Consider the following 26998-nt stretch of genomic DNA (forward strand, 5'->3'; position numbering starts at 1 on the left):
CTACAGAGAAAAGGCTCAATTCAAGTATACATGGTAGGAATAAGCAGCATGGCCAAGAGCAATCAGATTTTAGAAAGTTTTTTTGAGAACTAGCTTTGGTTCAGCAAAAGATGCCTAATTCTTTTTTTTTTTTTTTTGCCAGTCCTGCGGCCTGAATTCTGGGCCTGGGCGCTGTCCCTCAGCTCTTCAGCTCAAGGGGAGTGCTCTACTACTTGAGCCACAGTGCCATTTCTGGCTTTTTCTGCTCATGTTGTGCTGAGGAATCGAACCCAGGGCCTCATGCATGCAAGGCAAGCGCTCTACCACTGAGCCACCTTCCCAGACCTTCATTTCTATATTTGTGTGTGTGTGTGTGTGTGTGTGTGTGTGTGTGTGTGTAGGTCCTATGGCTTGAACTCAGGGCCTGGGCACTGTCCCTAAGCTTTTTTACACAAGGCTAGTGCTGTACCCCTTGAACCACAGTTCCATTTCCAGTTTTTTGTTTGTTTGTTTGTTTGTGGTGGTGGAGGAGAAATTAGTTGGAGATGAGTCTCAGGGACTTTTTGCCCATCTATCTTTGAATCTCAATCCTCAGATCCCAGTTTTCTGACTAGCTAACATTACAGGCACGAGATACCAGTGCTCAGCGATTTCTAGATTTCTTGTGTCAAGAAGGGAAGGCTAAATACTAAAATACTAAAAAGTAAGGAAAAATTATAAAGTGGAAGGTAAAACAGTGGTTTTCAGGGGCTGGGAAATGAGGGGATGGGAGCTATTATTTTAAAAGTATGAAGCTTCACTTTTACAATATGAAAGGTGTTATGGAAACAGACAATGGTGATGATTGCACATTATGACTATACTTAATACTATATAACACTGAACTGTATAAACTAAAGTGAGTAAGATGATAATTTTGTTATACATATTTTACCATAGTGAAAAATTGATGCCTATAATCCCAGCACTCAAGAGACAGGCAGGAGGATAGTGAGTTCCAAGCCAGCTTAAGCTACAAATGAAAACCTGTCTCAGAAACAAACAAAACTGAAAAAAAGGAAGGGGGAGGGTAAGGAGAGTATCAAAATTAGATCATTCTTGGGTCAATCTTCAGTGATTTGCCTGTGATTTCCATGAATGGAGATCACTTCTCAACAATGCAAGTTCTCTGGAATCCCATAATTTTATTTACTTTGAGATTTTAAAACTTCAGTGTAATTGTGGTGCTCTCTTTTTCAAATTGGGTAAACACGGAAGGGGAGGGAAGAAAAGGAAGGAGAGAGGGAAGGTAGGAGGGGAGGTGAAGATGTAGGAGGAAAACAAACGGGAGGGAAATCTAGGGTAGGTCATTTGGGAATAGGAAGCAAAGACTAGGTTTGTTTTCAGCAGGATACATACAAAATATGATCTTTGCTGACAGAAGAACAGGAAGATAATCACCCTTGCAGGTGCACACTGAAGGTGGTGACAACAGAGAGCCACATGTATGCAGCACATCAAGGTAAGGCAAGGTCAGAAGGGAGGTAAGATTGGCTCCAAATGAAAATTACTTAGGCAGTTTTAGCTTCCTGCACTACTATGTAATCCATGCAATTGCTCCCTAGGGGCAGCTCAGGCTTATATTCATGTTCCTCCCAAGAATACAACAATAGTAGAGTTTCATATGTTCCCGTATGAGGAGTTTTTATTATTATTATTATTATCAAACATGCTAAAATTACAGAGTAGCTATTCCATTTCTGCTCTGACTCCACAATGAGACAGGTGGAAACTACAGGGATTCACTTGGCTCATGTGGTCTCTGGGGATGGCTACAGTTGGGGGAGTGGGGAGTTAGAGGTAGGCAGGTTAGCAAAGCTCCTTCATGTAGTACAAATCTACCAGGAGTAACTTACAGCTTGGGAGATATTCCCCTTCTTTACTTTTCTTTCCTCCCTAAATCTCCCTTAGCCTTCACTCACCTGTGTATGGCCCCATAGGCTGTCATCTAGTCCTAGACTACATGATAAAGGAAACTTCTGCCTGCCCCAGTCTTAATCTTCCTTCCTAGGAACTAACCTACTGAGCATGCACTAATGTGGTAAGCTACTTGATTTAGCTCTGCCTGGGGGGGGGGGGAGAGGGGGGAGGCTCCAGTACCAAGGTGGCTTCACAGGAGAGAGGTTGGAAATGGTGATAGGGAAAGAATGAAACATTAAAGTGTAGCAGTTATAAAGGGCTTAATAGTTCATTTCTCACCCCCCCCATCCAGCACCCTACTCTGAAGACTTCTCTCCTTCACACATGGTTGGGGAATGTCCTCTCAAACTGAAGCCTTTTGTTCTCTGAGCACACAGGGAAGGCATGGGTACTGATCCAGAGCCTTAGTTCAAGGAGAAACGGATCCACCCTTAGGCAGGTGGCTGTCAACTAAAGACTTCATCTTCTCCATGCTCCTGCTGTGACAGGGTGAGAAAAAAGAATATATAAAGGTTGAAATTGCCTCAATGAGAAGTTAACCAGACCAAGGGACAAGATATATAAGAGTCAGGGCTGTGGAGAAAGGGAAAGAAGGTAGCAGGGTGAAGGACAAGGCTAGCCATTCATGAGCTGGGATCTTTTTTCCTTTTCTGGAATCGCCGGAACTTGCCCTGAATGGCCAGGGCAGCTTTCTCAGTTTCTGGTGCTGTTAGGTCAATATCGATCTCCTCCTCTTCCTCGGCTTTCTTGGTGCTACCAGCCTTCCCTGCAGACAAATTAAAAAGATATTACTGAGTCTCCTCTAGACCCTTCCTCCGGGCCGCAAATACAGTGAATTTTTTTTTTTGTTTTTTGTTTTGCCAATCCTGGGGGTTTGAACTCAGGGCCTGGACACTGTCCCTGAGCCTCTCTGTGCTCAAGGCTAACACTCTACCACTTGAGCCACAGCGCCACTTCCGGCTTTTTTCCTTTTGCTTATGTGGTGCTGAGGAATCGAACCCAGGGCCTCTGGCTTGCAAGGCAAGCGCTCTACCACTGAGCCACCTTCCCAGCCCTGTATTTGCATTTCTTAATCACTCCTGACCTAGTTTGTAAAATCAAAGAGGTAATACTGTTAGTATTATTCCTTAGGGAAAAGTGGGGAAAGCCTAAAGATATAATAGTTCTTAACCTAGTCCTTTGTTTCATTTTTACATACTCTTATTCCTCTGACATCTGTCTTAGGAACTTGTATACTTACAATCTTACTTGTGTTCCTGACCCTACTTTCACCAGCTCTACAAACTCTACAACCCAACAACACTCACCTTTTTCTTCTGAGCCAGATGCCTGGTTAGTTGCCGGGGATGTTTCAGTGTTGAGCTGAGGGAAAGGAATCAGAATGTTAGATATTTATAGAAGGTTTAAGGGGCCATCCCTTTAGGCCTCTTAGGTATGTTCTAGCTCTCTTAGATATATTCCTTCATCTCTTCTTTTTTTCCTTCCTCTCTCTCTCTCTTTTCTTTTCTTTTTTTAAAAAGAAGTAGATCTTGAGATCAGGACCAGAAGAAAAATAATCAAAATTCATTAAACAAGCCAGGCACTGGTGGCTCAGGCCTGTAATCCTAGTTACTCAGGAGACTGAGATCTGAGAATCATGGTTCGAAACCAGCCTGGGGAACGAAAGTCCTCATGAGACTCTTGTCTCCAATTAACTACTCAAAAACTGAAAGTGGATATAGCTCAAAGTGGTAGAGTGCTAGCCTTGAGCAAAAGAGCTCAGGCTCTGAGTTCAAGCCCTATGGCTGACAAAAAAAAAGTTATAAGTCAAAATAGAAAAGAGCCTGTTTTAGTACATATTCAGACAAATGGATGAATAAAATAACCATGGTGCCAGGTGAAAAAGTGTTGTAGGAAGCTGGGTGCCAGTGGCTCATTCCTATAATCTTAGCTGAGTAGGAGGTTGAGATCTAAGGATCAAGGTTCAAAGCCAGCCTGGGCAGGAAAGTCTGTGAGACTGTTATCTCAATAAAGCACCAGAAAACCAGAAATGGCACTGTGGCTCAAGTGGTAGAGCGCTAGCTTTGAACTGAAGAGCTGAGGAATAGTGTCCAGGCCCAGAGTTCAAGCACCATGACCGACAAAAAAAAAAAGTGAGCCGGGTGCCAGTGGCTCACATCTGATATCCTAGCTACTCAGGAGGCTGAGATCTGAGGATCAAGGTTCAAAGCCAGCCCAGGCAGGAAAGTCCCTGGGACTCTTATCTCCAATAAACCACTACAAAATAGGAAGTGGCGCTGTGGCTCAAGTGATAGAGCGCTTATCTTGAAGAGTGCAAGGACAGCGCCCAAGCCCAGAGTTCAAGCCCCACGACTGACCAAAAGAAAAAAAAAGTGTTGTAGGAAAGGGAAGAGAGGAGGTGAGTGCTGGGTGAGATGGGTAAGAGGCACTTTTACATGGGTGAGATGGGCAAGAGGCAGTTTTACATGGAGTGGTTAAGAAGAGCCTCTCTGTAACATGGTATTTGAGCAAAGAGCTGAAGGAGATGAAGGAGTAAAGGTTGTAAGTACTGGTTGCAAGAGCTTTCACAGGCCCTGGGTGGTGGCTTCATTAGCCTGTTGGAGGAACATCAAGAAAGTAGAGAAAGGAAGGAAAGATGGGTGGAGATTAAATCTGAGCTAACTGGTTAGGAGCAGATTATGTAGGACTTTGGTAGTCTTCTTAAAGAGTTTGGCTTGTATTAAACAAGTAAGATGAAAAATCAATGAAGTCCTGTAATTGACATAAAAGGAACATGAAGGAGAAAGCCTTTTAAGAAGTATGCAGAAAACCAAGCAAGAGATGATGGTAGCTTGCATCAGCAAGATGGCAGTGAAATAGAAGGTGTTTAAATTCTATATGTACTTTTTTTTTTTTTGGGTCCGGTCGTGGGGCCTGAACTCTGGGCCTGGGCGCTGTCCCTCAGCTCTTCAGCTCAAGGCTAACGCTCTACCACTTGAGCCACAGCGCCACTTCCGGCTTTTTGCTTATGTGGTGCTGAGGAATCGAACCCAGGGCCTCATGCATGCAAGGCAAATGCTCTACCACTGAGCCACCTTCCCAGCTCCTCTATATGTACTTTTGAACTACGACCAATATGATATGTTTAACTGGATAAGTGGTATCATGACAAAGAGAGGAGTCAAGGATGCCTCCTGAGGAAGAAGATTGGCCTAAGGAACTGAAAACAAAAAGTGCAGCTGCCATTTCCTGAGAAGACAGCAGAAGGAACAGGGATCAGGAGCTAATTTTGTCATTTTTAAATTTTGAAATGCCTATTAATTATCCAAGAGATATTTTTATAAGAAGGGCCTAGGCTAGAAATAAAAACTAGGGAGTTATATGGGTAGCATTTATAGCCGTGAGACTGGGAGTATGTTCAAATAGAGAAGATCAAATCCTGGGGCATTTCTGCAGTTAAAGTTGCAGAAATAAAGAAATAAAAACAAATAAGAGAGAAGCTAAGAGATCATAGTAATAAGAAACTATGTGAAGAAAATATTTCTTTTTTAAAATTTTTTTTTTTGGGTCCGGTTGTGGGGCCTGAACTCTGGGCCTGGGCGCTGTCCCTCAGCTCTTCAGCTCAAGGCTAACGCTCTACCACTTGAGCCACAGCGCCACTTCCGGCTTTTTTCTTTTTGCTTATGTGGTGCTGAGGAATCAAACCCAGGGCCTCAGGCATGCAAGGCAAGCACTCTACCACTGAGCCACCTTTCCAGCCCCCTTTTTTTTTTTTGTCGGTCATGGGGCTTGAACTCTGGGCCTGGGCACTGTCCTTCAGCTCTTCAGCTGAAAGCGAGCGCTCTACCACTTGAGCTACAGCACCACTTCCATGAAGAAAATATTTCAAGGATAAGAGAATGTTGGTGTCATAGTCTACAGGAAACCAATACAGGTAGAGATAGAGATTGGTTATTAAGTTTTACTATGTGGAGATCACTAGTGACAATGACAAGAAATGTTACAGTAGAGAAAGACAGCAGGATTCTGATTAGACTGAGTTCAAGAGAGAAAAGAAGGGAAGGAATTGAAACAGCAAATATAGAAGGAATTCCAAAGAAGGTGATATGGAGGTCACAAAAAGATTTTATTTAAGATGACAAGTTATAGAATGTTTCTGTCCTTGCAAATGATCCAATAGTGAAAGGAGAACTGTAGAAAAAGGAAGAGCGCATGTAAGGAAGGAGAGAGGAGGTGAGAACTTGTACATAAACAGAAGGGAGACCTTCAGTAGGAGCTCGACTACATCATCTACAGTAAGTGCAAGAAAGCCAAAGCATGCAGACCCAGTTACCAGCAGATGGAAATATTTGGAAGGTTTTGTCTAATAACTTCTGGTGTTTGTTGTTTTTGTTGTTGTTCTATGGTCCTGAGGTTTAAACTCAAAGCTTCAAACTTGCCCACTTGCTTGACTGGCAGCACTCTATCACTTAAGTCATGCTTCCAGCCCTGGTTTTTGTTGGTTATTTTGTGAGATGGAGTATTGCAGATTTTTTTTGCCTGGGTTGGTTTTGGTTAATGATCCTCAAGATTTCAGCCTCCTAAATAGCTAGGATTACGAGCTTGAGCCACTGTCACAAGCATATTTCTGTTTTTTGTCTTCACTGCTAATTTTTTATTGTTATTATAAAGGTATTGTACAGAGGAGTGGCAGTTCATAGCTTCTGTTTTTTAAAGTAAAAGAGGTAACAAGATCATCAAGAGGATGCATGAAGAGATATTAAAGGAAAAAGGAAGTTATAAAGTACTCATCTAGGCTGAAGGTCTGGCTTTAATGGTAGAGCAAGCAAGCTGAATAGGCACAGATCCTGAGCTCAGATTCAATCCCTGATACTGGAGAAAACAAAACAAAACAAACAGGCTGGGCACCAGTGACTGGCTCACACCTGTAATCTTAGCTATTCAGGTAGCTGAAATTTGAGGATCACAGTTTGAAGCCAGCTGTGTGGAGGAAAGACCATGAAACTCTTCATTCCAATTAACCACCAAAAAGCTAAAATGGAACTGAGCCTCAAGTGGTAGAGAACTAGCTTTAAACAAAAAAGCTTTAGGAGGGGCTGAGAAGGTGGCTCAGCAGTAGAGTGCTCGCCTTGCATGCATGAGGCCCTGGGTTCGATTCTTCAGCACCACATAAGCAAAAAGAAAAAAGCCAGAAGTGGCGCTGTGGCTGAAGTGGTAGAGCGCTAGCCTTGAGCTGAAGAGCTAAGGGACAGTGCCCAGGCCCAGAGTTCAGGCCCCACAGCCTGACCACCCCCCCCCCAAAAAAAGCTCCAGGACTGACCACAAACAAACAAAAAGAAAACTTATCTAGGGAATGCAGGTAGATGGACTAGAGAACAGTAATAGGACTTCTAGAGACATTAAGGCCCCTCATAATGTTGGTATATATGCTTTCTTCCAGCTTTCCTGCTCAGATGGAAAACTGAGAATTAGATTAAGCATAATAGTAACTTCCCTCCCTCAGAACTATATTAATAGAGCTTTATCAGTCTATGTAGTAGCCTTAAGGTACAATTCAGCTTAAGTAACCCACAGGTTACTTGGTACCTTTAGAGCCTTGTTTGTTTCACATTGTGTATGTGTATGTGTGTGTGTGTGTGTGTGTGTGTGAGGGGTGTACCAGGACTTGAACTCAGGGGTCTTGCACTCTCTTTCAGCTTTCTTTCTAGTGGCTAGTCCTCTACCATTTGAGCCATTTCTCCAGTTTGGCATTTTGTTGGTTAATCGGAGATGGAGTCTCTCAGATTTTTCTGCCTTGGTGGACTTCAAAGCTTGATCATCTGGATCTAGGTCTCAGTCTCCTGAGTAGCCAGGTATACAGATATGAGCCTTAGGTATCTGGCTTGTTCAACATTTTTTAGTACTTTATATTTGTCAAAATGTAGGCACTTGTTGCTTGCCCAATGTTTTTTCATGCAACTCTTAGAACAGCCTAAAGGAGTATATTGTACAATTCCTCTGCTTTATAAATACCAGATGTAAAGGGTCTTCTTTAAGAAGCTGATGGAATCCAGTTTATGGTCTGCAGATTATGTTGTCTCTACTCTGATGAAAAGTACATATTAAACACTTTTTTTTGTTTTGTTTTGTTTTTTTGGGTCCGGTTGTGGGGCCTGAACTCTGGGCCTGGGCGCTGTCCCTCAGCTCTTCAGCTCAAGGCTAGCGCTCTACCACTTGAGCCACAGCACCACTTCCGGCTTTTTTCTTTTTTCTTATGTGGTGCTGAGGAATCGAACCCAGGGCCTTGAGCATGTAAGGCAAGCTCTCTACCACTGAGCCACCCTCCCAGCCCATTAAACACTTTTTTTTGGCCAGTCCTGAGGATTGAACTCAAGGCCTGGGAGCTGTCTCTGAGGCCACACTTCAGCCACAACACCACTTCTGGCTTTTTAATAATTTATTGGAGGTAAGATTCTCATTGAAACTTTTCTGCCCGGGCTGGCTTCCAACAGCTATCCTCAGATCTCAGCCTCCTGAGTAGCTAGGATTTCAGGCATGAGTCACCAGCGCCCACCCAACTCAAGCACTTCCTAGTGTTCAGTACTTTCTATGCACCAAAAGGTTATTAGAAGAAACAATATATCCATTCAACAAATATATCAGCACCTAATCACATGAAATATTGTTCAAGACATTAAAAATATACCACTAAGCCCACAGGACCAACAAGTTAGTTAGTAGCAAGTGCCATGAAACAAAACAGTGTTGGCTAGGAAGACCTCTCTGAAGACAGACATTTGAGGAGAAGCTTTAATGATGGCTTGAATGGCCAAGAGCCAGTGGCTCATGCCTATAATCCTAGCTACTCAGAAGGCTGAGATCTGAGGATCATAGTTCAAACTAGTCGAGGCAAGAAAGTCTGTGAGATTCTTATCTTCAATTAACTACTGGAAAAAAGCCAGAAGTAAAGCTGTTGCTCAAGTGATAGAGTGCAGCCTTGAGCATAGAAAACTCAGAGACAGTGCCCAGGATCTGAGTTCAAATCCCAGATATAGCACAAAATAGGAAGTGAAGGATGAAGAGAAGGAGGATGCTTGAATGATATATAGGAACAAACCATGGAGGGAGGGGGTTGGGAAAAGAAAAAGTGGGAGAAAATGAGGGAGGGGGTAACACTGTTCAAAAAGAAATGTACTCATTGGGGCTGGGAAGGTGGTTCAGTGGTAGAGCGCTTGCCTTGCATGCCTGAGGCCCTGGGTTCGATTCCTCAGCACCACATAAGCAAAAAAAGAAAAAATGCTGGAAGTGGTGCTGTGGCTCAAGTGGTAGAGCGCTAGCCTTGAGCTGAAGAGCCAAGGGACAGCGCCCAGGCCCAGAGTTCAGGCCCTACAACCGGACCCCCCCCCCAAAAAAAAAGAAATGTACTCATTACCTGACTTATGTAACTGTAACCTCTCTGTGCATCACCTTTACAATAAAATTTAAACGGAAAAAAAAAAACAAACCATGTAAATGTCTGAGTAAAAAGTCTTCTGGGAAGATATGTACCTGCTAGTACTTGAACTCAGAGCTTCATGTTCTCATTGTTTTGTTTTCTTTTTTTTTTCTACTTACAGATGCATTCTACCACTTGAGACATGCCTCAAGTTCCAGGGTTTTTTTTTGTTTTGTTTTGTTTTTTGTTTTTGTTGTTGTTTTTTGGTAGGTCATGGGGCTTGAACTCTGGACCTAGGTGCTGTCCCTGACATCTTCAGTTCAAGGCTAATGCTCCACCACTTGAGCCACCGCGCCACTTCCAGTTTTCTGGTGGTTAATTGGAAATAAGAGTCTCATGGACTTTCCTGCCTGGGCTGGCTTTGAACTGCAATCCTCAGATCTCAGTCTCCTGTTGCTAGGATTATTGGCGTGAGCCATCAGCACCTGGCAATTTCCAGCTTTTTGATGGTTAATTAGAGGTTAGAGTCTTTTAGGTTTGTCTGCGTGGACTGACTTCAAACCTTGATTCTCAGATCTCATCCTCCTGAATAGCTAAGATTATAGGCATGAGCTACCAGCATCAGACATAAAAGAGAGAATATTAAAAAATAAGATTGGGTAGATATCTAGGATGTATCAATCTGAACTAGAGCAAAGATATTTTTGCCTGTGTTGGTAGAAAGCTTTATAAATTTGAAGCAGAGGAAACAAGTTTGTTTTTCAGGATTTCTCTGACTGATGAGTGGAGACTAAACTATAGCAAAGCAGGAGAGAAACCAATTGAAAACAGGAGCATCTTGCATTGGTACAAACAAGATGATGGGGGCTTGGAGTAGGACAGTAGTAATGGAAGTTTCATGGTAAAATAAGTTAGATCTGTTGATAGCTATTTGGGTACAGAGCCTGCTATCAAAGAGTTTTCTTTTAAGGAATGCAGGAAAATGAGGCAGTAGTTGGGAACCAATGTGAGGTCATGGGAAAGTGTTAAGATGGGAGATTTAGTGTATTTTAATGCTGATGAGAATGATTTAGTAGATGATGTAAGAAAGAAAGAGGATAATTATCGGACTGATGTCTTGAATAGACAAGAGGAGACAGACCTAGAGCATAAATTCAGGAGTAGGCCTCAGATACGAACATGGAGAATTCATTTACAGCCTAGGAATGAAGACACAGAATGCATGAAAGCAAGGTGGCAGATGTAATGAGAATGTACAAAAGTTCTCTTCTGATTGTTTCTTAGTGAAAAAAGAAGGCAGTTGTCAGCTGAGAGTTAGCAATCATCTATGAAAGTAAGAAAGTGAATAACTGGTAACTTTATATCAGGATTACCAGAAAACTGGTCCCTCCTGAGATAAATGGTCTTGAGCTTTTAGTAAAACTTGTCAAGATACTGTTCCTATCTTCTAGGGTAAGTGAGAAGATAAATCAAATACCCAACTGAAGTCTCAGCCACTCACTGAGGGACTGAGCCTGAGTCATTCAGTGTTCAGTCTTTAGAGAATTCTAAAATCTAAATAGATCTCTCTATATGAGATGAAAAAAAAACAAGTACCCAAATGATATTTATTGAACATTTATTATGTACCAAAAATTACTCCAGTTAATCCTCTGAAATCTCTGCAATGGCACCCTATTTTATAGTTGAAGAAGCATGCTTAGAGTGGTGGATGGTCAAATCTTAACCAAGGATTTGTTTTTTTCTGTTTTTGTTTTTTGTCAGTCATGAGCCTTGAACTCTAGGTCTGGGTACTGTCCCTCAGCTTTTCAGCTCAAGGCGAGCACTCTATCGCTTGAGCCACAGCGCCACTTCCTTAACCAAGGATTTGTATATTAAACTAATCTTTCAACTCTGGTTGATTTTTCTAGCAAACAGCTGAGTGGGCAGGGAAGGGCATATTTGGTAGGATGCATCTGTAATCTCAACTATTCAGGAGACAGATCAGGAGGACTCAGGTTCAAAGCCATTCTGGACAAAAAGTGAGACTCCCCCCCCCCCATCACCACCAATATGCCAAACATGGTGACATGTATCTGTCATCCCAGCTATATGAAAGCACAAATAGGATCACAATTTAGGCCAGACTAGGCATAAACACAAGATACTATTCTAAAAATAACTAAAGTGAAAACTGCTAAAGAGATGGCTCAAATAGTAGCATACTTGCCTAGCAAGTGCAAGGCCCTGAATTCAACCCCAGTACCACCAAAGGGGCATAGGCATGAGCCTGTTATCTTAGAACTCAGGAGGCTGAGGCAGGAGGATCTTGAGTTTAACACAAGCATTAGCTGTATAGTAAAGCTGTATCTAAGAAAAAAAAAATTTAACATACATTAAAAAGTTCCCTATAGAGGCTCTGGGAAGGTGGCTCAGTGGTAGAGTGCTTGCCTTGCATGCATGAGGCCCCCGGTTTGATTCCTCAGTACCACATAAGCAGAAAAAGCCAGAACTGGGGCTGAGGCTCAAGTGGTAGAGCACTGGCCTACAGCTGAAGAGCTGAGGGACAGCGCCTAGGCCCAGAGCTCAGGCCCCACAACCAACCAAAAAAAAAAAAAAAGTTTCCTATAGAATTCTTGTTAGGGGGCTGGGAAGGTGGCTCAGTGGTAGAGCACTTGCCTTGCATGCTTGAGGCCCATGCTTGTTAGCCTCTCTGATAGAAAGAATGCTCCTGTGGGAGGAAGGGTTGTTCTTGAGACTCAGGAGACTGACCCAGTCATTTTCCTTTATCTCCATGATTTCCTTGTGGTCACTTATTTTTCATTTTACTTTTTGCCATGTTCAGTATAATGGCCAGATGGTTACTGAGTCAATACTTTCAATATAGCATACCATACTGTTGTCCAAGAGATCTGTATGCACTGTGAAAGCATGACATGGGTGGAGTGTGCAGGAAGAGGATTATAGCCAATTATCCAGTCAAGAGAGTCATGGATCAAGAGACAAATTCCATGATATCTGACTTCAAACTCTACTTTCTGTAAATATAGAAAATCCCTGACTCTTCTCCATATTTTAAGCGTTATCCCTCTGTCTGATTCTAAGCCTATTCCCCAAATCTATCAGTTCTTCTCCTTCAACATAATCCCTTCCAAGGATCCCCATTCTAAACATCTCCCCCTAGATGGCTGTTTCTTCCATTTTCCTCTTCATATCAGCTGACCTTGAGAATCATCTAAGCAGGAATATGTGCCAGTTATAAACCACACAGGTTGCTACTTTTCCTCTGCTCTATCAGTGTGTGTTTCCCTTTCCTAAGCCTCTCCTGGTCCTGGAAGGGAGCAGTGGCTCAGCTGGAATCTGGATCCTAAGAGGTTTCCATCTCATTTGGGTCAAAATCTAAGATCCAAGGTCTCTACTGGGAACACCAAAAAGGGGTCTGAACAGAGAAGACCCTTACCACCGACAATGCCCCTTCGAAATACTCCTCACACTCTCTGTTGAAAGTAGTGTGCTAGAGCTTCTACTTCCTGACCCTCTTCCTTCCACACTGCTGGTTCTCAAAATAGCCACTGTGGACATTGGATTTTTGAATTTAGTTGTTGGTGACTTGCTGAGAACGGAGACAGAGACCGAAAACAAATCGTTGGCTCCCACTCTCTGTGGGATACTCAGTTCTTCACTGGTTCCTGACTTCTGCCTCAATATTCTGATTATTTTTCAGAAACTCAACTATTTTAAATAAACTGAGTACCTCTGGTATGTCTATCTGTAAACCCCAATCATACTTTGGGGAAACCAAAAGGCATGGAGGACAACTTTGGGTGAATCAGAATCCACATGCTCTGTAAGAGTAGTTCTTGTAAAAAAACAAAACAAAACAAAAAAACCCTCATCCCTCTGGAGGAGCTGTGTTAACTTAAAAGACTTCTATCATGTCAGCCTCTCTTAACCTCTTATTCTAGGCAGGTATGGATTATGAACCTCTCAGGTACTCTTCTGTTTTTTGCAATACTGTGCTTTTCTGAAAAGAAATAACAACATTGAAGGGGGTTTAGAAACTCCTTCATTCTCTTTATAGGACCCAGTTAAGGGAACTGAAAGAATTAGGGACTCAGAATATTACCTACCTTATTTTATTAATAATCACTTATTTTATTAATAATCACTTATTATGTACGTCATTTAAAAAGTATTGGCATATTAAATCATAACAATCTTATAAAATAGATGTTATTTTTCTCCTCATTTTGTAGATCAGGAAGCTGAGGTCAAGAATTTTTTTGGCTTGTTTGTTTGTTTCTGTTCATTTGTTTGCTTAAGGTCAAAGAACAAGATGTCACAAAACCAGGATTTGAAGCCAGGCAGTCTATTCTAGAAGTCAAGCTTTAAACATTATTCTGTGCTATCTCTCAGTCTCCATCCAAAGATATTGAACAATGTGAATGGCACTACACAAATCCTCCCAAACAGAAACCAGTCTCCAGGTAGTAAACAAAATTTTAGGAATAATGATTTCATTCCATTCCCATAGTCAGGCAGCTGAAGCCAAGGCGCAATTTCTCAATCCTCAATGCTTTCTTCATGCACAAGAGACATAGGCAAGAGGCTTGTCCTCTAATTATGGAGAATCTTACATGTTGTGTGAGGACCTGGTTCCAAACCATGCATACCAATACAGATATCTGCTCTGCTAATTGATCTAACCACTTGATTTCAGCTTTCCTCCTGATGCTTGCTGTGGGCCTCCTGACACCTATCCAGATGACCCTTAGAGGCTTGTCATAGCCTATGTGTATGATTGCCACTCACAGGCAAGACCCTAGCCCTTCAGAGTTGGAGAATTCCATATGCTAGTTCAGTCAACGGCTTCCATTTCAAATAATTCCCTTGATTACATTCAATCCTATTATTCCAAGTTTCTATCTAGTAGGCTTGTAGCTTGGTTCAGTTCAGCCTCACTGCCCATGTAAGACTAAATGTTTCTCACTTCTCAATACACAACAAACACTAATTAGCAACTGTGAGGCCCATCTACTCTTGCTTCTCCCTAGAGGGCCCTAGTTTCTTTCCTGGCCTACCTTCCTATATTACTTTCCTCTTTACCTCTGGGCCCAATGTACACCAATGTTCCATTCCATCATCTTGGCAGCAGTTGCCAATTCCCCATGGATACATTTATTTCCTCTGTAGCTCAAAGTTGTGGATTCTCTCTTCCCATTGGGAAAGACAAAAAGGAATGGCCTGCTGGTTTTAGGAGACTTTTTTCTTTAGGCTTTGAGACAGCAAATGGGGACATGACACAGCAATATCCTATCTTTCCCTCAAGAGTATCTAGCCTAAATAGTTGGCCCTGGAATCCAAGCTACTCATGAGACTGAGATCTGAGGATTGTGGTTCAAAGGCAGCCTGAGCATGAAAGTCCACGAGACTTGTTTTTGTTTTGTTTTGTTTTGTTTTTTGTTGGTTGTGGGGGCTGAACTCTGGGCCTGGGCTCTTCAGCTCAAGGCTAGTACTCTACCACTTGAGCCACAGCGCCACTTCTGGCTTTTTCTGCTTATGTGGTACTGAGAAATGGAACCCAGGGCCTCATGCATGAAAGGCAAGCCCTCTACCACTGAGCCGCCTTCCCAGTCATCCATGAGACTCTTATCTCCAAGGAACCACCAGAAAACTGGAAGAGGTGCTGTGGTTCAAAGTAAAGAGCTTAGGGACAATGCCCAAGCTCCACAACTGACAAAAAAATTAAAAAAAAAAAAAAGGTTCAAGAGATCTTTTTAACAAGTACTGTGGAATTAATGTGTTTTGTATATGCAAAACAAAACAGAAAAAGCCCCATTTCAAGCCATGCCTTGTACCTTATACAAAAATTAACTCAGCTGGGTGCCAGTGGCCTGTAATCCTAGCTACTCAGGAGGCTGAGATCTGAGGATCTCGGTTCAAAGCCAGCCAGGGCAGGAAAGTCTGTGAGACTCTTATCTCCAATAAACCACTAGAAAACCGGAAGTGGCACTGTGGCTCAAGCGACAGAGCACTCACCTTGAGCTGAAGAGTGCAGGGACAGTGTCCAGGCTCAGAGTTCAAGCCCATGACCAACCAAAAAAAAAAAACTCAAGTAGTGGAGTCCTTGCCTAGCAAGTGCTTGGCCCTGAGTTCAAATCCAGTGCTGCTAAAAAATAAACTTAAATCATAAAAAATTGGAGCACTGAAAGTTGTTTTTAAAAGATGAGAGGGGAGAATAAGGAAGAATAATAGAGGGGGTGAGGTTGATGGGGTACATTGTGTACCTATGTGGAAATATCATAATGTATGCTAATAAAATATTTGTGTGTGTGTGTGTGTTATCTGAGGCTGCTTTGGCACTATTGCAGTAGAATGAGACCAAAGACTCTCTGACCCATTTCAGAGAAAGTCTGCAGAACTTTATAACTTTCTAAAATGAGGGAAATGTCTCATATCTGTGTCATTGAATACCATGCCTATGTGGCTGTTGTATACTTTGAAATGTGGTTAATGCAGCTGAAGAACACAACTTATAATTTTCACTTTAATTAATTTTTAACTTAATAGATATATGTGGCTGATGACTATCACATTGAAGAGCATAGAATACTATTTCTATCCTAGATCCCCATCTCCAATTAGATGTTTTACCAAGACCTCAAACTCAATGTTCCTCAAACTAAATTCATAATCTCACTTACCCAATCTAGTCTTCTGTAAGTATTCTGTTTCATCCAGTTATACAAGCTAGAAATAGGAAGCATTTTGGTTTAACAGTACTGGGGTTTGAACTCAGGGTCTTGACCTTTAAGCACTCTACTATTTGTGACATGCCCAAATCCCTTTTTCTTTTTTTGATTTTTTTAAAATTTATTTATTTATTCATTTATTTTGCCAGTCATGGGGCTTGAACTCTGGGCCTGGGTGCTGTCCCTCAGCTCTTCAGCTCAAGACTAGCACTCTACCACTTGAGCCACAGCACCACTTGTGGCTTTTTTCTGCTTCTGAGGCCCAGGGCCTCATGCATGCAAGGTAAGCACTCTACCACTAAGCCACCTTCCCAGCCCTGCCTTTTTTCTTTAGTTTGTTTTTCAGATAGGGTTTTGCACTTTTGCTGAGCCAGCCTCAAACCATGATCCTTCTATCTGTACCTCCTAAGTAGCTGGGAACTGGTGTGTATTACCACTCCCAACCCTAAAAATGTTCTTGGCCTTTATCTTTCCTTCATATTGAATATCAAATTCAATATTAAATCTTGTTAATTTATCTCTTAAATGTATCTTAATACATTCATTTATCTCCACTGCTACTGCCTTGAATTAGTCCATTTAGGCTGTTCTACCAAAATGTCATAATCAACCAGGTACCAATGGTTCACACCTATAATCTTAGCTACTCAGGAGGCTGAGATCTGAGGATTGAAGTTCAAAGCCAGCCCAGGCAGGGTCTCTTTGAAACCCTTATCTCCAATAAACTACTCAGAAAAAGCTGGAAGTAGCACTGTGGTTCAAGTGGTAGAGCACTAGCCTTGAGAAAAAGAAGTTCAGGGACAGAGCCTAGGCCCAGAGTTCAAGCTCCAGAACTGCCCCCCCTGCCAAAAAAAAAAACCATAATCAAGGTGACTTCTAAAGATTGGAAAGCTATTTCTTAGAATTCTAAAAGAGTCTAAGATCATGAGAAGGCCCAAGATCAAGATGCTGGTAGACTTGGTATGTGGTGATGACTCACTTTTTGTTCATATATGACTGTGTTTTGCCTAATCCCTATATAATAGAAGGACAGAGAGAGTTTTTCAGGGAGAGAGAGTTTTCTGAGGTCTCCTTTATAAGGGCACTGATCCCATTCATGAGGGCTGTGTACTCATGATCTCCTAAAATGATCACCTTGGGGAGTAGGATTTCAATATATGAATTTAGGGGAACCAACATGCAGATCATCACACATCCTAATTCAGTTGTTTCTTGCGTGGGCCACTGGAGTAGCCCAAGCAATTACCTTTGTTGTATGCTGGTAGTCTGGCTTGAACTCAGAGCCTCACACTCTTACTTGGATTTTTGATGAACGGCTGGCATGCTACCACTTGAGCCACAACTACACTTCTGCCCTTTGCTGGTTAATTGATTCGAGATAAGAGTCTCACAGAGTTTTCTGCCTGGATTGGCTTTGAACTGGTATCCTCAGATCTGTTTCCTGAGTAATTAGGATTATAGGCATGAGCTACCAGCACCCAGTTCAAGTGATAACCTTTAAAGAACAAAATGTTACATGGTCTAAAAGTTCCCACATAATGTAGTCTCTGATTACCTTGGCAATCACATCTCTGGAAAATACCATGTACTTCCCATGTCAAGACCTTGATTAATTGATTTACACTAAGTATTAGTTGAATGAATAAATACCTCTACTCTGCTTTGCCATCTCATCTAAGTTTCTGAGATCAAATTTGTTTCCAGATGATTAGAAGCCTCTATTCTGTAACCAGTTCAAAGGTTGTAGCAAAGAACATCAGAAACCAGGTTTAGCTCTTCTTTACTTTAGCACATGTACCTTAAAAAGAGCTGAGGATGGCGCTGGGAAGGTGGCTCAGTGGTAGGGTGCTTGCCTTGCATGCATGAGGCCCTGGGTTTGATTCCTCAGCACCACATAAGCAGAAAAAGTCGGAAGTGGGGCTGAGGCTCAACTGGTAGAGCTGGTCTACAGCTGAAGAGCTGGGGGACAGCTCCCAGGCCCAGAGCTCAGTCCCCACAACTGATTTAAAAAAAAAAAAAGAGCTAAGGAGGAAAAAAAATAGCTGAGGATGAAAAGAAGGCCTTCACATGAAGTGTATTTCATATTACCTGTACTGTCACTATTGAGTTAGTCTTATTATTCCTTCTTTACCCTCTGTACCTACTACATTTCATTTCCTCAGAAGCACAGTCCAGACATTTATTTGTGTTTTACCAGTAAAAATTGTAGACTTTATTTTGTACATGGTAGGTGCTTTACAGGTATTTGTTTACATGAAGTTATACTTCCTCAGGCTTCACATTTCTGGAAACAACAACAAGGTATTCTGAATAAAGTCAGATATAAAAATGGGGATTTATATTCTGGATCTACACAGACTATATACTCAAATCTCACCTCTGCTCAGGGGTGGTGCTATGCATGTGCAATACTAGCACTTGAGAGGCTGAGACAGTATGATTATGAGTTTAAGGCCATCCTTGTCTCAAACAAACAAAAAAGCAATAAACTCTCCTCACCCCATTCTAGTTCTACCACTCTTGACTGTTTAATATTGAGTATATCACTTGGCCTTGGTATGCTTAAATTATTCATCAGCAGAACATAGATCATAAAGGATGAAAGATATATATATAGAGAGAGAGAGTACAAATATTAACATAAATAATTGCTATTCGGGGGAGGCTGGGAAGGGATGGGAAGGGTAAACAAAGGAGGAGGCTACAATGCTTGATAAGAAATGTATTCACTATCTTGCCCATGTAATTGTAACCCCTCTGTACAGTATTTTCACAATAAAAAAAAACAAAACAAAAAAATAATTGCTATTCTTAAGTCATATAACCCTGGGTTGAACATAAGAATAGGTCTAAGTCAAACTACTAGGGTGTATATGATTAAAAGTACTGAAGTTAAGTAGTGGAGCAGCCACAGATTAGACCTTCATGAAGTAGAACTGAAGAAGGAAAAGGATTTCTGGGATTACCTGAAGGGCTAAATGACCTTAGGCTACCATAGAGTCTTTATAAATGATGATCTACTCAAAACCAAATTATAAAATGACCATCTCCTCATTTTCTCAATGTCTGTCCTCAAAATACTAAGGATGGCTCTAAACTTTTAAGAGCTTTCTTTTTTCTTCCTCCTCCCTTTTTTAATTATAGAAGATAGAAAAAGATTAATACTCTGGAGCAAATAAATTATATCATCATATCTCCTTGATCAAGTGCTTTTGTCTTTTGTTTTTTGTTTTTTTTTTTGGGGGGTCCAGTCATGGGGCCTGAACTCTGGGCCTCGGTGCTGTCCCTCAGCTCCTCAGCTCAAGGCTAGCGCTCTACCACTTGAGCCACAGTGCCACTTCGGACTTTTTTCTTTTTGCTTATGTGGTGCTGAGGAATTGAACCCAGGGCCTCATGCATGCAAGGCAAGCGCTCTACCACTGAGCCACCTTCCCAGCCCCTGAGTGCTTTTGTCTTTATATAGCAATGATGGTTGTATAATTCTACTCCTCACTTCACAGGGTACTATCGTGGCAAAGCACTTAAAAATCATACTTGCAGTAGCAACTTAACTGCTTTTTTCCCTGCATATCTGCCTTACTCCCTCCCCTGCTGCCACTACTGAAGAAAAGGCACCTTGTAACCCTAGGCATGACTTCCCTTGTCTCCTTCTCCTTCTACATTTTATTCTTTGTCATCTTCCTCCTTAATGGTGTTACCACAGAAACCATTGTCACCAGAAAAAGGAAGATAGTGTCACACACACACACCCTCCAGAACAGTGAGTTAGAACAAAATTTGGGACAGATAAACCTTTTCTAGATTCTTCAGACCACTGGGCTCTTTTAAAAGGGATCAGAGGTTGTTAATGGCCTTGTAGTTAGGCCAACCATACCCTGAATTTACGTGACCTTCCTGGGATGCTGTGCAAATGAAACAGGAATATATTCTAGTACTGCCAGAATCACTTAGCTGAGATGAATAAGCACATGTACTCCGAATCCTGTGCTATAAAAAGGGGTCCTTTGAGAGGACCCCTTTTTTGCCTTTGAATCAACATAGATCCTGGCCTTAATATACTCCCTGCTTGCTCTAAAGATGCAGAAAGAACAGAGGATAAGGAGGTAGTGAATATGCTTCCAAGAGGGTGACAAATAGGCTTTGCCTCTACCTCCCTCTACCTTTCTAGGGTTCCTTCTAGTCCTGCTGATATATTCTACTCCAATGTTAAATGAAGGTCACTGTCAAAGAACCTTACTGAGGCCACTGGGATCCTGTGCCCCTGGAGGACCCTGAACTGCTGTTTTTGGAGCACTGTTGGAATTGTTTCAACTTTCAGTACAGCAACCAGCTGCAGTCCTCAAACAGCTTCAGAAAGGCATGCTCAAGGTCACCCTCAAGGTAATACCAGAAAAAAGAACTAAGAATCTTTACTCCATGTTCTACATACACACATTCATCTCCTAACATATTGAATATAACCTAGATGCTGTATACCTCAGTCTCCTAAGACAAGAAGAGAACATAAACAGTCATAGTTCCCAAGCCCCCTGGTTTGTCCCTCTCCCCTTAGCCACCCTATCCCTGTTTCCTGGAATAGCAGTACACCCTCCCCCCCCCCCACTCACTGGAATCAGAGGCAGAATTCCTTGCCCATGCCAGCTCATGGTATGCAGTGAGTCAACAGCCCCAGCCCATTCCCCTCGGCATGGGATGCCACAGTTTAATGAGTGGTTATTTGTAAATGCTCTGCACATACTAGGAGCTGAGCCTTTACCCCATACTGGGGTATAGGAGCGGGAGAAAGAGAGAGTAGTGTCAGAACCTCATTTATTACTATAATCTGCAATGTGCATCCCACCCATGGTGTTAATGTCTTAAAATAAATGCATTAATCCCCCCCTCAGTCCACAAAGCAAACACTCAGCTTGAGGGCTTTGTGTGGGAGGAAGGCAGCACCAAGGACATAAGTACATGGCACCTCTCTTCCCTGGGTAGGGGTTGGGAAACCTAGGTGGGCATTCCTTCAGGAGTCAGCCCATAGGGAAGCAGAAATCTGGTTTCAATGAGCCTGATCAATAAGGTTACTGACAAAGTCTAGGGTCTCTAGATATTTGATTTTAGGCACTGTGAGGGGATACAGATCTCTTGCAATAAACGGTTTTGAATCTCCTTCTCATTTACCATTCTTTATTATTGTTTTCCTTTTCTTTGTTGAGTATTGAACCCAAGACCCTGTAAGTGCTAGGCAAGTGTTCTTGGGACTCTAACTTCAACACTTTAGCTTATTCTTGCAGCTAAAATAATTCTGAGGCAAGTCAAAGCCAATTAAAGGCATGGAGTATGGATTTAAAAAATCATGTAGTTAGTATTCTGGAACACCAATAGGCTGCTATCACTTCCCTTGTCAATCTAATATATTCTTCTTTCATCTCCCAAAGCCTTTGTACTCCTGACATGGAAATCAATTGGTCAAATGAAGAAAAACTATCCAGAGACTGTATAGTCATCAAATGTATTAATTTTACATAGATACAAATTTTTCTACACTCACTCCTCCAAATCAAGTAGAGTTGGGGATATAGCTCAGTGGTAGAGTACTGCCTAGAATGCACTAGGCCCTAAATTCAATCTCTAGTCAAAGAAAAAATAGAACTAAGAGAATTGTTCTTAAAGAAGTATGCTAGAGCCCTCTCTCCACCATCTTGGAGCCTGTGGAGGCCTGCTGGGGATAGGACTTCTAAAAGGCAAAATGTCTGGAAGGCTATGGTGCAAGGCCATTTTTGCTGGCTATAAGCGGGGTCTCCGGAACCAAAGGGAGCACACGGCTCTCCTTAAAATTGAAGGAGTTTATGCCCGAGGTGATACTGATTTCTACTTGGGCAAGAGATGTGCTTATGTATACAAAGCAAAAAACAACACAGTGACTCCTGGCGGCAAACCTAACAAAACAAGAGTAATCTGGTGAAAGGTAACGCATGCCCACGGAAACAGTGGCATGGTTCGTGCCAAATTCTGAAGCAACCTTCCTGCTAAGGCCATTGGACACAGAATCCATGTGATGCTGTACCCCTCCAGAATTTAAACTAATGAAAATTAAATAAAGTAAATCTGTGCTCTTGTAAAAAAAAAAGTATGCTAGATTTCAAAAACTGCTCATTTTTCTTGATGCTCTATAAATATGGGAATCAATGATGGACATCAGAAACTAAGAACCTAGAAAAAGAGAGCCTCCAGGCTTCTCTTTACTTGCATGCCTATTATCTCCAGTATATTCATCACACCCATTTTCAAGTAGACTAGGATGGATATTACCTATTCTGCCTAGTATTCTAAAAAAAAGTTACCCTATTGATAAACATTAACCATGTAGATCTCATATATCTCTCTCCCCTCTTGTTCAGTGTTTTATTAAATCACACTTCTTATATTTCTTATAAGAAGCAAATATAATTAATTCATTAAGTTTCATGTAGCCAGGTGTGGTGATACATTGTTGTAATCTCTACTACTAAAGAGGTGACAGCAAGAGGATTGAAAGTTGAGGCCAGACTGGGCAACTTAGTGAGAATCTGGCTCAAAATGACACTAAATAGGGTTGAAACCAGGTACTGGTGGCTCATGCCTGTAATCCTAGCTACTGAGGAGGCTGAGTTCTGAAGACTGCAGTTTAAAGCAAACTCAGGCAGGAAATTCCATTCAATTCTCATCTCTACTTAATCACCAAAAAGCTGGAAATGGGGCTGTGGTTCAAGTGGTACAGTGCTAGCCTTAAACAAAAACAGCTTAGGGGGCAAGGAAGATAGCTCAGTGGTAGAGTGCTTGCCTTGCATGCATGAGGCCCTGGGTTCGATTCCTCAGTACCACATAAACAGAAAAAACCAGAAATGGCATGGTGGCTCAAGTGGTAGAGCACTAGTCTTGAGCTGAAGAGCCAAGGGACAATGCCCAGGCCCAGAGTTCAGGCCATGATGGACAAAAACAAACAAACAAAAAACAACAACAAAAAACAGCTTAGGAGCAGCATCCAGGTCCCAGCACCAGCACCAAAAAAAAAAAAAAGACTGAGTATGTAGTTTGGCAGTGCAGTGTTAGCAGATGCAAGACCACACACACACACACACACAGAGTTGTTGCATGTAAATCAAATCATTTATAATCACTGGAATAGCAAGTTGAAGGGTTCCTGAGGAAAGTTCCTTTGGGATTAGAAGTCAGATTAGAATCTCACAGACTAGACTGGTTTCAGACCACAGTCTTCAAATCTCAGACTCTTGGGATCATCAACCACCTGTTTTTTTTTTTTTTTAACCATGCATTAGTCCCCAATCAAACAGCTCAAGTCAACACCCTAACTAGGTGACCAAGAACAGAATGATGAACAAGCCTGAGAGCCAACTTCTAGTTTCCTCCCTTTGGAAGACAGATGTTTGTAGATATAGAAGGCATTCCAATAACAAGTAGCTTTCCCTTTTATGCCTAACCTAACCATAATATAAGAAAATATCAATGAAAGGGAGAGAAACTTGGATTTCCTTCAAGTCTCGTTCCCTAACAACCAGCTTACAGAAGACATAAAAGATCTATCACTCTGACTGAACTTCTACTGTGGGGAAGGTTGCAGAAAAAGACAGCTGTGTGCAGGAATCAAAATGTGATCCCCATTCCCATTAGGTAGGAAGATGGTAGGTATAATAATAAAAGCAGGAGTAGCAGTTCTAATATCTTCCCTAATAATTGATCTGTCCCTTGTTCCAGCCTTTGCCAGTCAAAATTCAGGCTTGACACAAGGATTGTCAGTAGTTATTCAGGACTCCCATTTCAGCAGAATAACTGCTGGACCAAAAGATTTATCTAGCTAAGTTCCTCCCAAAAGAAAATCAGAGTGTGAAACCCTGCTTTAAGCAGCCAGCTTTCCTGCATAAAAGGGGATTACAGAAAAAAGCCTCAGGGAGTGAGTGTATCTCCTATTCTTATCTTTCACTGGAAGTGGGGAAAGTTTCTAAACTATAGGAAATAGACTGTGATTCACAGCAATCAAATCCTACCCGCAGCTGTGAATGCAGACAAGCTGGGATGAGTCCCTGCAGCTCCTCTGCGCACCGGCGCACATGCACTCACTGGAAAATGCTCTGCTGCAGTACTGAGTAACAGCAAAAAGCCACCAAGGTAAACCAGAGCTTGAGAGCCTCCTCAGCTGTCTCATCAGAACTCCTGTATATTGGTTGCTCGAGTTCTAGAGCCCCCCTCCCTGCCTTTGTTCTTTGTTGAAATGGATTCTGTTAAAGACATCTCAAATCCTCTCATTTTGTGCAGTTTCTCTGAAGGAAGAAAATAAGCAGGTGGGGAATATGAAACTTATATAAGATTCAGGGTACACTGGGCTTTCCTGGGCTGGGCACATCTGCCTGACAGAGGAGACTCATGGGACTGAGCTAGAGAAATGAAGTAATTTAGAGTCTCTAGAGCTTTAGAGCTCCAGAGCTTTGGGCAACACTTCCGCTTTTATCATGGTTTTTTACAAGAGGAAGAAAACAGCCTGGGTCTTGGCCTCTAGGGAAGCAGAGACCCCCCTAGAGGATCTGGTTCAGAAACAGCTGGTCTCTGTGTACAGCCAGGTGGCTGTCTGAGATATTATAAATACTCATCCCTGAAGCCAAGCTCAACTCCGTATTAGGAGGCCGCTTTGATGGCTAAATTGCTAGTTAAAACCAGTTTGCTCTGACAGCCTAGGAGGCTGGGCATTCTTGCATACACTGGGTTAGTCCCTCTCCTAGGATCCTATGCTCATCAAAATGCTGAGCCCTTGGTTGACTCTAACTGCTGTCAGGAGGGGCCCCAAAACTTCCCCAGTAAGCATGGAACTGTTTTCCTTACCATGAAACGGCTTTGTCACTCCATCCAATACCAGTAATATGTTCTACAGAAGGGCCAGGCATTCCTCCCCCAAAGCACAGGCTAACCACAACTCTTTATGTTGGCACAGCCTCAGGATAAATTCCCAGGGGTAGCCTGGATTTAAACTTTCAGATTTAGAAACACTGGGGTGGAGAGGAGTGGTTTGAACCCTGGCCCTCAGTGGAAAGAGAGCAAAGAAAAATCTCTTCTCATGTTAGAGCTGAAAAAAGCAAGAAGAAAGAAGTTGGATCCTTTTTTTTCCCCCTGAAAGATTGCCATGGTCACAGCCACAATCAGCAGAGGGACTGGAAACCACTTTGTTTCCTCTGCCCACCAAACTAGCTGAATTTTCCAGGATAAACTTAGTGGACATGGCAACCAAGACAACATAGCAGTTGGCACTAATTGACTCCCTAGGTGGCAACTTTTGATAACAGCCAGAAGAATTCCTGCTGAAAATCTTCATCTTTAGTATCTATACTAGGATCCAGGCTCCAGGAGATTCCCACCCCCCCAATACTGAGGATTGATGAGGATTGAACCTAAGGCCTTGTACATGCCAAGCAAGTACCTTACCACTGAGCTACATTCCCAGCTGTCCTTGGGAATTCTTGCACTAGATTTTCTATAATACCCTAACTGGAAACTCACACACATTCAGATATAATAGCTAACATAGATTGAGTACCTGCTCTATGCTGAGTACTCTTCCAAATATTCTGCATATGTCATTTAATCATAAGAACAATAGTTATCATCCCTATTTTACAGATTAAAAAGCTGAAGCATAGAAAATTTTTATAATTTTCATAAGGCCACATAGTAAATAATAGAGTTGGGGTCTGGCCTATGGTTGAGACATTGTATTGAATACCAAGATGTGCGTCCTAGGAAAGGAGTTGGGGAGAGGGGAGTGAACAAGCTTGTGATGCCACTGTCCAGACTGACTTCACTTGGTGTAAAGCACAATCTTTGTTTCAGGGTATGAGGTCTTTCCAAAGTCTCTGCTTAAGCCCCCACCATGGACAGTGTTCTTGGAAAAGAGTAAATCAGTTAAGGGACTGGGTCTGGCTGCAATGAATACGGAGCCTGCAGGAGGTCACAAGCATTGCAGAAGGAGGTCTGCTCTTAGAGGGGACATTTCCTCAGGAGCTGGACATGCATGCTTGTATCAGCACTGGTCTGGACGACAACGTTCCCGATTGAATGAGTGAAGGGTGCCGGCTTGCTAAAAAGGAAACGTGGTCAGCCAACCCTGCGGGCCAGGGGCTGGAGTTCTTGTGGGTTACTTCCTCAGGTGCAGGACAATACACCCTAAGCAAAGTGAGAGCAGTAAGGGAAGCCGAATGACATGGGGCAGTGAAACAGAGGCTGAGAGCAGCACTCCAAGGAGAGGGCTTATCGGCTGAGAAGGAAATGGGAGATTTCTCTGCAGCTGGTGCCTGTCACCCCTGAAACGCCATCGACAGCTGGGAGTCTGCACACAGCCCCTCACAGCTTCCCTCAGGTGGGAGCCTTCCCAGAGGCGCGCCCCCTACCCCACTCCCGAGAGTCGAGGTGCCGAGCTCCCCCTCGCCTCCCTGGGACGCTGAGCCGCACCTCCTCCCCTCCGTAGCCCCACGCCCACAGCGCCGGCGAGCCCCAAACCGCGCTGCTCACCTCGCTCATCGCGACGGCCGGACAGGACGCTCGGGCGCGGCAAGCGCAGGTGAGGCGAGGGGCCCTCGGGGATGGGTGGACAGCGGCCGAGAGTTGTGGGGCTCTCGGGCAACTAGAGGTTGACCAGAAGGGGAGAATTCGTGCTGGAAGCCGCGGCTTCAGTTCCTGCACCCCCAGGCTTTCACCTTTCAGATCACCACCAGGGGTCTCGGGTCGACCTCGTCCTGTCAAGAGCTGCTCGACGCGCCTCGGCCAGCCACAGTTTTTATAGTCAGCTTCGGTACCCGCCTCCAATCCAACCAATAGAAACTCTTCCTACTATTGAGTGACAGCCCCTCAAGTCCAATGGTGGCAGACTCAGAGATCTGCTGCATTTCCAAACTAGGGTAAGACAGACAGA

General features: G+C 42.8%; 1 protein-coding gene and 1 pseudogene across 1 annotated transcript; one reads left to right on the top strand and one right to left on the bottom strand.

Annotated features, from left to right (window-relative positions):
• Nucleotides 1–1657: 1657 nt before the first annotated feature.
• Pcp4l1 (Purkinje cell protein 4 like 1) lies at nt 1658–26807 on the bottom strand. The gene is made up of 3 exons (XM_013030541.1): nt 26599–26807; nt 3246–3300; nt 1658–2704 (listed from the first exon to the last, which is right to left on the bottom strand). Exons 1-3 carry the CDS (start codon nt 26605–26607, stop codon nt 2562–2564), a joined length of 207 nt encoding a protein of 68 aa, XP_012885995.1. The 5' UTR covers nt 26608–26807; the 3' UTR covers nt 1658–2561.
• LOC105996457 lies at nt 21737–22151 on the top strand (annotated as a pseudogene).
• Nucleotides 26808–26998: the final 191 nt, after the last annotated feature.

This window comes from Dipodomys ordii, unplaced genomic scaffold (assembly GCF_000151885.1).
Source record: "Dipodomys ordii isolate 6190 unplaced genomic scaffold, Dord_2.0 Scaffold131, whole genome shotgun sequence".
In the NCBI taxonomy this organism is placed as follows: Eukaryota; Metazoa; Chordata; class Mammalia; order Rodentia; family Heteromyidae; genus Dipodomys; species Dipodomys ordii.